This window comes from Raphanus sativus, chromosome 5 (genome assembly GCF_000801105.2).
Source record: "Raphanus sativus cultivar WK10039 chromosome 5, ASM80110v3, whole genome shotgun sequence".
NCBI classification, from domain to species: domain Eukaryota; kingdom Viridiplantae; phylum Streptophyta; class Magnoliopsida; order Brassicales; family Brassicaceae; genus Raphanus; species Raphanus sativus.
Window position 1 is genome coordinate 11702585 of NC_079515.1, and position 10451 is coordinate 11713035.

Sequence of the window (10451 nt, forward strand, 5' to 3'; positions counted from 1 at the left end):
ATTATACTAAGAGGACAATCATGCCAAATTTTTATTCCGTTTAGGCAATTTTCCAAAAAAAAAAAAATTGAGTAACTAAAAAAATATTAAAAAATAATCATTATTCATTGACGATATTCGCATGGTTTCACATTTCAAAACTTATTAAGTATTTAAAAAAAAAAACCTAATAGATATGACATAAAACATATAATCAAATTGTTTTAAAATATTTCCTCTCAGAAAGTTTGTTTTAAGTAAAACTAGATTATGACTCTCCGTTTCAAATGGCGGAAATAATTTTTTTTTTAAAAAAAATTCTGAAAATTTTAATTTGTAAATTTAGGTTTTTTGTAATCATATTTATATTTAATATTAATAAAATATATATAATAATCCGTTAAATAAACGAAATATATAATTGGACCATACATTTATTAATTGATCATGTTATATTTTAATAGAATAGATATCGAAATTGAAATTGATTTGTTGCATCAATCACATTTCTCTAGAATACATGAACTTGTAACTCCTTCGAACAAACAATTTGTTCTTTATATAAAGGTTTTTTGTCATAGTTCCACTGATCCAGTTATGGATATTTTCGCGTGCAATCATGTGGATGGCTGAAGAACGCTTAAGTGATACATCACAAATAAAACTATTAACTGTGGTCCATAATTAAATGATTGATACCAGAGACGGATCCACACAGAGAGAAGTGGGATCACTTGACACCACAAAAATAAAATAAAATGTTGTTTTGAATAGAAAAATATAAAGCGGATCAGTATCTGAGTTGGTAAAACTCTATGTCTGACCCCCCCCCTCCCCAAAAAAACCCTGGTTCGATTCCCCTAAACTAGATTATGACATGCACTTAGAAAGCGCGGATTTTTTTCGAATTTAATATTTTCTTTAAAATGAATTTCTATATCAGATAGTATATGTTTAAGCGCGGGTTTGTTTTCGAATTTAATATTTTCTTTAAAAATGAATTTCTATATCAGATAGTATATGTTTGAGCAAATTTATCCGGTACCGCGAATCAAACTGCACCAAACTGAAAAACCAAAACCAAAATTAAACTGCAACTGAACCAAACTTTGTAAATACATAAATGGTTCCTAAATTTCTAGAACCGAAACACAAAAAAGTATCAGAGCCAAAACCAATTTAGAGAACTAATAATACATCTATATTTAAATGGTGCGAAGAAAAAAATCTATTTTTATAAATTATTTAATTCATTTTTTAGTGGGATATATATGCGTTTATAGACGAATTAAAATATAAACAATGTTTTTAGGGTGGCTTGTGTTCTTCATGTAACATTCTATCAAAGTTCTATTTACTGATAACTTTCACAAAATTGGGGTTTAATAAAAATCTATTAACTAAAAATCTGATAAACCCAAAATATGTCATTAACTTGTGAACGTACATCTATTGACTTGGCAAAAACCCAGAAAAATCTTATAATATTTAAAAAAAAAAAGATTTAACTTCTCATACACGTGTACATAAAACTGATTAAGTTATTTTATTTGTCATATAAATAAAATAGATTGTATTTATGTTATGCATTTTAATTTCTAAGTTGGGTAGTGATCAATACTATTATAATTTAATGCATAGTTTACTTTTTTGGTTTAGAAGCATATAGTGGGTATCTTTATATATAGAATATATGATCGTTGGAATGAATTTTTTAATAAGTCATAGATGTAATGAATTAAATTAAAGGGGTATGTATAGTCTTAAGCCCAAAAAATGAGTATTAATGAGAATTAAATTTTCTTTGTAAATTTAGGGGTATTTTTAGAAAAAAAAAATATTTTCAGTAAAATAGAAAATCAGATTTTTTTTTTCTGTTTTAATAGTATAATGAGCTAATATGATACTTCAAAAATTGTTGAAAAAATAAATCTTGGTTGAATTAAAAAAAATGAATTTTTAGTAGATATTATCATATACAAATACTACAATATCATGAATTCATGAACATAGTTTCTACTCATACGTATGGAAAAGTAAATTTTGCGAATAACCATATCTTGCAGTCATTTTCATCGGAAGTCTTAAAATTATTAAATTATTTCCTTGTTTACATATTTAGAGTATATTGTATGTATTGCTAGAGATTTTTAAACTTTTAGCTATTATTTTAGTTTGTGGATAATGTATTGATTATAAATTTAGAATATTGTTGAAGTATATGCTTTTCGAGAACTATTCAAACTAAATAAATATTTATAAATATTTTGTTTGATATTTTATATAAAGTTCGGTAAGATATTTGTTTAGATATCAGAATAAAAAGTATAATTATAATTTTTAAATGTATTTATTTGAAATTGTATATAATTTTATTTTCTGTGTCAGTGTGATATAGTTTAATTAGTTTGTTAAGATATTTGTTTATACATCGGAGTAAAAATATATCTGTAATTTTGAACTTCAGGTTTTTAAAATTATCATGTTAATTGAATGGTTAGCTACGGTTCACCCAAAAAACCCAACCCTCGCAAAATAGTTTATCTTCGTAGTTTTGTTATGAGGCTTCTGAAATGTTTGAAAGAAGACATATATAGTTTTAAACATCATTTCTGAAACTCTCACAAAATTGTTTCTCTTCGTTATAAAAAAAATTGACGATACTGCATGCCTCTCAGATCTTCTGTTTATTTTATAGAAATAATACCTTATACTTTAATGGTCAGAAACTAACTTTTATACCTTATATGGACAGGTATTAATAAACGTAGTTTGATAGAAGTCATTGTTTATTGTATAAACTTTGAACAATATAATCATTGCTTTGATTATAATATAATACTAGATTTTGATCTGCGTTTCGAAAGCGCAGATATTATTTTTCATTTTTATGACATATACTATTTGTTCATAATTATTAAATGTATTTATCTTAATAAAACTTTTTTATAATAAATTTGACACATAAAATGTGTGTATCTGATAAATTATGTGTTTCTTTGGTTTTGTTTTATTCTCTCTCCAATCAAGATAAATGATTTTAGAACGCAACTGTACAATACCTTTCACATTGATAGTTTTTTAAACAATGTGACATATTTCTATATTAATTAAATATTTACATTGTAATTTAAATTTGTATAGAATCAACATATTGTGTAGTTTGTTGTTAAGAAAATGATTTTGAATCCAAATGTACAGTACTTTTATATTGATTTTTTTCCAGTTCATATAAATATTTTAAATATATTTATTTTAACTGAACCAACTAATGTTTTGTTAAATTGGCCCCTGAAATATATTTTTATAGATTAATATTTATTTTTTATAATTAGTGTTATATATTTTAAATGTATCATAATATAACTAACGATATTCAAAATACCTGGACCGAATCAGGTTATATGGCTATTTTGTTACAAATATCTGAACCCGTTTTAGATACATTGGTTATTTAGATATTTTTAAGTTCCTATACATCAGAACCGAATTCATCCAGATCTAGAATGACCCAACTCAAAATCACACCTAAGTTTATAATATTCAAGCGGAACTTGGTTTCAAAACAAAAAAAAAACGATACCCAAAAAGAACAACATGTACCTAAATGGACAGATAATGTTCATGTCTAACTGATTTTATAAATTAATAAAAAAACTCTTTCTATGTGTTTGGCTGAATTAAGTGAAATAGAAAGAGTTTTTTATACATCGATATTTATTTTTCATAGTTAGGGTTATATATTTTAGATGTATCATGATATAACTAACGATATTCAAAAGACCTGGACCTAATCATGTTATATGGCTATTTTGTTACAAATATTCGAACCCCTTTTAGATACATTGATTATTTAGATATTTTTAGATTCCTATACATCATAACTGAATTCATCCAGATCCATAATGACCCAACTCAAAATCCACACATAAGTTTATAATATTCAAGTGGGACTTGGTTTCAAAACAAAAAAAACGATACCCGAAGGAACAACATGTACCTAAATGGACAAATAATGTTCATGTCTAACTGATTCTATAAATTAATAAAAAAAAACTATTTCTATGTGTTTGACTAAATTAAGTGAAATAGAAAAAAAATTTATCAAGTAAAATAATTATATGGAGTGAAAAAATTAAGTGGCTATAAATGTAGCACATTTTAATTATTTTGATTTTAAGTTATTATTTTATTTATAAAAACATATCTTTGAACTATGTTTTGGGTACGTAATTTTCAACCAATTGAAACTAAAATAAAAATATTTTAGTAAAATAAACTAAACCAAACGTTTAATCATATGTAAAATCTAATTATATAACATTTTTGATTTTATAGTTGGCACAAAGTTAATACTCCCTCCGTTCCTAAAAATAGGATTTTCTGGATTTTATTTTTGTTCCACAAAGAAAGATTTTCTATATTTTTAAGGTACTTTTGTATACTTTTGAGGATCATTAATTATGAATATTTGAATTGATTAAATTTTATTGGTTGATAGTTATTGGAAATTGTATAAAACATAAATAGTAAACTAAAGTTGGCAAATATTTATTGTAGTCTTAATAAACGTGAAAACTCTAGAAAATCTTACTTTCAGGAACGGAGGGAGTATTGATTAACTAATAATAAAAATATGCACTATTATTATTATGGTAATATAATTAATGATGTAAATTATTATTAAGGTTATTAAGGTAATATAATTAATTAAATTGTTAAACTAAGTGAAATATGAAAACACAATTAATAGATATTACTATTTAAGTATCTAAATAAATTTCACTAAGACTACTATTCAAGTTTCCAAACACTCCAATTTTTTTAATCCTTCTATTTTGTACTTGAATTTTAATAAGATAGATGATATTTTTTATTGTTATAATAAGGTTAAGTCATAAATGTTAGTTGTGTATAATAGATTAAGTTGAAAATGAAAGGGTGCAACAACTTTTTATAAATAGAGTTTTCAGATGTTTTCTTTTTAATAGTATAGATGACACATTTATTTTTTGACCCCACTGAAACTAATTTCTGGATTCTCCCTTGATTGATACTATATATAGTCAATTGGTAAGTGTAGGTTACCGTATCATTCGTCGCTCTCGGGGCCGTTCTCATTGGCTGCACATTATATAATAAATGCTAATCCGACATAAATAGTTAGCGTTTGATGAAAGTGGTCCACTTCTATCTTAGTGCTAATGGATTTTTTTTTGGATCACGTGTGGGACATTGATTTGTCTCTCGCTTTAAAGTGGTAACAAGCAAAGTTCAGAAAAAATGCTAACTAGTTATATTAATACTAAACTTAGTAAGAACCCTTAGCGTGTTAAAGGCAATAAACCAGATAATACCAAAATACGTTTGTCACCGTTTTTGACTTTTCGGGCTTGAGAACAGTTTAGAAATCAACATTTGAATCTATCTCATAAGTTTGAAATGAAAAATACATGAAAGTGATAGTATACCTATATTCCAAACTTTTTGTACACGCTAGGTTAAAGCGGTAAGAGATTGAATTTCTTTTTGATAATTCAGAATCTATAAATAACTAGAGAATCTTACTATAAGCAGTAATTAAGTTAACAAAGCCAACATCTCCATTCTTATACACAATGATATACAGTACTAAAAAAGGAATTACCTATAAACACAAAATATTAAAAAGCGGGTTTGCACAATTATGAAAATACTCCTACGTCAGCAATTAAACTTGTTCCTTCAACTGACTCTCGCTCACGAACGTTCCGTGGAAACCGTACGGTACTCTCTCCGGTAGTCGCACCACTGCGACTTGCTTCATCTCCGATGCGTCAACCACCACAAACTCCGACTCATCTCTCTCTTCGTCCCTCACAAACTCCATTACATACCCTTCGTCTTCTCCTTCTCCCTCCGGTACGAAATACGGTTCGCCACCGAACCGGCCCGGTCCGTATTTGAATTCCATAACGGTTCCGTTCTCCAAATCCACCTTCGCAATGCCACTGCATCTCGGCCAGGGATCCGCTATTGCTAAATAAACGAACCGGGTTTTTCGGCCCAGGAAATTCCGGTTTATTTGACCCGCTTCTAAATTCATCCCGGTTACGATAACCTTCCGGTTCGATTCTTTTGTCCGTAGGTTTAACCGTATTTCAGTTAATTCAATCCGAGTCGGTTCTCCAGATTCGCTGAAAATCGTGTCGGGCGGGTTCATGCACGACCCAATTACGACGATAACCGGGTCACCGTCCTCGGTTATCTCTTCCCACGCGTTCCATAGATGGAAACAGAAGCAGTCGGGTACGTCGACCCAATTTAGACTCGACCCGGTCGGATCCTGTTTTGACAAAACCCCGAATCTGGACATCTTCTCCTTGTCGTAGATAACCGGTGATCCGCCCCGAATCATTTCGGATAATTTGAATACCATTTGCTGATCAGGGATCACGACAAAATTTTCAGTTATCGCAAAATCGTGAATCATCGTGGGTTGCTCGAGTGTGATGTCAAGGTCACGTGTCTTTTTTCCGCACGTGTCGAATTTAAGATACTTTAGATGAGGTTTCTTCAAAACGTTGTAGCTAAGCGTGTGAAGATCTCCTGTAGTAGGGTCCACTTTAGGATGCGCTATTACTGGACAATCAATCTGTTCGTCGAATCTGAATCGTCCAATCGTCTCGAGATCTCCATGGCCGTTGATCTTCACGTGGTAAGGGAGATCATCCTCTGACATGGCTAACAATCTTCCGTTAAAGTATACGACGCCCGCGTTAGCTACACCCATGCCACGTGTCGCGTCCACAAGGCCAATCTCTGCTCGAGCTGCGAATAAAGCGAGTCGAGCCAAACCAGAGTGACCGTGAAGCTCGCCGATGGGTTTAGGGAAAACCGGTCGGCCTAGCTCGGCTTCCTGAACAAGCCGGTTTGTTTTAGTGTACCGGCAGCTGTAACTAACCCGGTTATCGGAACCGATACTAACGGCGTGAATCATTCCGTCACCGTCAAACAAATGGTGTCCGCCTAACGGTGGAAACATAGGATTAGCGCCGTTGCGGATGTAAACTCCACGTAGACAAGAAGGAATCTGACCGATGACTTCTAAACCGCTTTGGACCGGACATTCATCAACCGGAGCAAAATTACCGGATAATTGAATAGATGGATCGGTCGGTTTAGGAAGCGGGTGATTTTGTTCCATTGGAACAACGAGAGAGGACTCGATTTTGTCGAGCATGGAAGCTGCTAGCTTCTGGAGAGGGTTTAAGTGATGATGCGTCGGTTTGAGCTTAACCGGAGCCGGTGGTGACGTCGCCGGAGAAGTGAGGAGAGGAGGAAAGTCGGGAAGTTTTGTTGTTTTCTTGAAAGGGTTGTCAATGAGAAGACGGGACTTAATATTATTTGTACGCTTGGTTTGTGGGAGTAAATGGAAACAAGAGGAAGTTTCCGGCGGAGGAAGATGGGAGCGGAGAGAGTGTTGCATGGCGATGAAGGAAGAGTGGAGAATGAAGGATATTTTGAGTCGTAAACATGAAGGCATATGGTCATGTTTTATAAGTAAACTTTTTTTTTAGATTTTTTTGTTTGTTTTTGTTTTCTCAGTACAAAACTAGCGGTTGAATATAAAATAAAAGTGTAGTAGAGTATTGACATGTGGCAAAAACATCATATGATCTATTATAATATAAGAAAAGTTGCAATACCATAAATGTATTCATAGATCATAATTAGTTTAGATATTTATGTTTCTGTTAAATCATTCAAATTAAACAAAGTTAGTGAATCTTATCAAATAGTTTGGAGAAATAAATAATGTGCTTTATAAATAAATGTGAAGCATATACAGATAATGGATAAAAAGAAATATAAGAAGTACATATGAGATTTTGGAGAAATAAATTAAGAATTATAAACTCATGTTGAAAACGATTATGGGGGAAAAACTATAATGCAGCGAAAGAAAGTGTATATACTATAACTGGTATGACTTGGTAGGTGTGGAGGTGTGTGTGTTTGGACAGTAACGTAAAACTTCATGAGGTGTGTGGTGTGGTAGAACTTCAACGCTTATTACTAATATGGATGATATATCTAAATGCATGTCTCAAAAGTAAAAGTCAATTAGTTTTTAAAAAAAGAAAAAGAGTTAAAATCAATTATCGGTTTGTGCCAGGGATACTGTGAAGTTTTGTTGGAGTACGTTGAGGATTTGGTGGTGGAAGCTTGATGGATGGTGGGTGAGATGACGAATGAGGAATATGCTTTCTTCTTTTAACGAGAAGACCGTTCGTAAGAGTCGGTTAGGCTCCTGGATTATCGAACTGGTTCGGCCGGAAATTTTTGGTTTGAACTAATTTGCCTCTTTCTAATTTTTGGTATGAACTGGCTCCTGGTTTATCGAACTAGTTCAATTTTTGTATGAACTAATTTTGGTGCAACGATGATATTAGTACAAATCATAGCCTATTAATCTTGACCAAAGAAATAATCTTGATCAGTTAATACACTACATCCATATTTTCTTTTACAGTGCTTTTACCAAAAGAAAATGCAACAGGGCGGAGACTGGAAGGTTGTTGTGTTCTAAAAGAATATTTGCATCAAACCATTAGCTAAATGGGCAATTTACAGTTCTGTCTTTATTGATATTTTTTCGTTTACAGTTATGTCATGATCTCGTAATAAAACAAGATGACACTGATGAGCTCACTTGGTTGGAAGCACCCTGTTTGATCCGAGTTTAGTCGGGAAACTAGTAAGAGTGACGAAATTCGTTGGCGGGTTTTAACAAAAACGTTTATTAGATGAAAAAGCGTTTGCGTGTTATAAGAGACGAAAATGAACGGTGAAAGTAAGCCGGTGCAACTGTGTCCGGCTTTTCTTCGGAGATGGAATCTTCCTGGTGTGGACTCATTTTTGGTGACGTTACTTTGCTAACTCCGAGGTGGACACCAACTGTTTGATCCGAGTTTGATCGGAAAACTAGTAAAAGTGACAAAATTCGTCGGTCGATTTTAACAAAGACGTTTATTAGATGAAAAAACGTTTGCCGGTTACAAGAGAGGAAAATGAACGGTGAAAGTAAGTCGGTATTCGAAGGGCTGGCTGAGAAAATACAAGTCGGTGAAGGAAACAAAGTAAAATAAACCCTCATTCTAGCTGTCCAGTGAATGTATTCTGTTTCGGATCCCTTCTACGTTGCTATTTCCTCTTTCTTTATAGGCGACCTCCACCTTTTGCCCTAGTTCGGACAGATCTCGACAAGATTTTACTCGATGGACCGAGTAAAGGAGCTGTGGACTTTTACTCGTGGGCTGAGTAAACAAACCATTTGGTGGCTTCTAAGTTGTCAACTTTTAGCCGGCCCTGCGGTCGTCTAAAAGTACTCCAGCGCCGAGCTAATCGAGTCTTCTCACCGAGCGGAGCCGATTCCTTGATCTGACGGGCTTTTACTTGATGGGTTAAGTAAAGGAGCCGTGAGCTTTTACTCGGTGGGCCGAGTAAACGAACCGTTTGGTGGCTTCTGAGCTGTACGTGATTCCTTGATCTGATGGAGTAGATCATGCTATTTGTTGGGTTTTGTGGGGGAATGTAATCCATCTCCTACACACCCAGCTCCATAACGTGGGTTGGGTTTCAAGACAAAAGACAAAAAAGAGAAGAAGGAATGTATGTCATTCTAGACAACTAGGGATATAGCTCCGCGCAAGCGCGGGGTCGTGAATGTCTAAAAGAATTTTCGATTTGTGTTCATGAATTCGACATCTAACAACATTTTTTTTCAAGAATATTTCAGATATAGACCATATATCCACTCAGATTCAACATCTGATACGCTGACTAATTGACATCCTCATTAGCTATCCAGTAAATTCGCAACCTGTGTAAATATAAGAAAATAATAATCTATCCCAATTTAGAAACCCCACACAATAGTAAAGCCATTTATTAAACATAGCGCAATAATATATACATACCCAGAAAAATATTAAAGGCGAGATTTTTTAACAGAAATAAAAAATGAATCTCTATGAGCTCCTCTCAGATCTATGCGAACTCTCTCGGTCCGTCCAAAAAGTTGTGTTTCTTTTTCATTGGTTTTTTCTGTAGTTATCAGCTGTGTAAACAATTTTGTTCGCCTCTTCCTTGAAACTACCAGTGTTCTAATTCAAATTTGAAGTATGAGAAATTAGTGAATCTCTCCATGGCGTACATGTCTCAGCGGACAACTTCAGAAAGTAGAATAAAGAATATAGAAAAGTTATATTAATCAAGTTTTCAGTAGGACTATGAAATTATATCAATTTAAGGAGTTTCAATGATATGTGACACTGAATAGAGCGGTTTAGAGTGTAATGATTTATCATTGGATGTGAGAGTTAAGCGAAAAAGTGGGAGAACCCTATGCCATATTCAAAGATAGTGCAAAATAATAGACGATTAGGAAGTTTTTTGGGTATGTCTGACGCACCAGCCTCACCTTTTAA

The 10451-nt window shown here is 32.6% G+C and overlaps 1 protein-coding gene across 1 annotated transcript; it reads right to left on the minus strand.

Annotated features, from left to right (window-relative positions):
• Nucleotides 1-5559: 5559 nt before the first annotated feature.
• Nucleotides 5560-7604, minus strand: LOC108860168 (9-cis-epoxycarotenoid dioxygenase NCED6, chloroplastic). The gene has a single exon (XM_018634071.2). It carries the CDS (start codon nucleotides 7502-7504, stop codon nucleotides 5690-5692), a length of 1815 nt encoding a protein of 604 aa, XP_018489573.1. The 5' UTR covers nucleotides 7505-7604; the 3' UTR covers nucleotides 5560-5689.
• Nucleotides 7605-10451: the final 2847 nt, after the last annotated feature.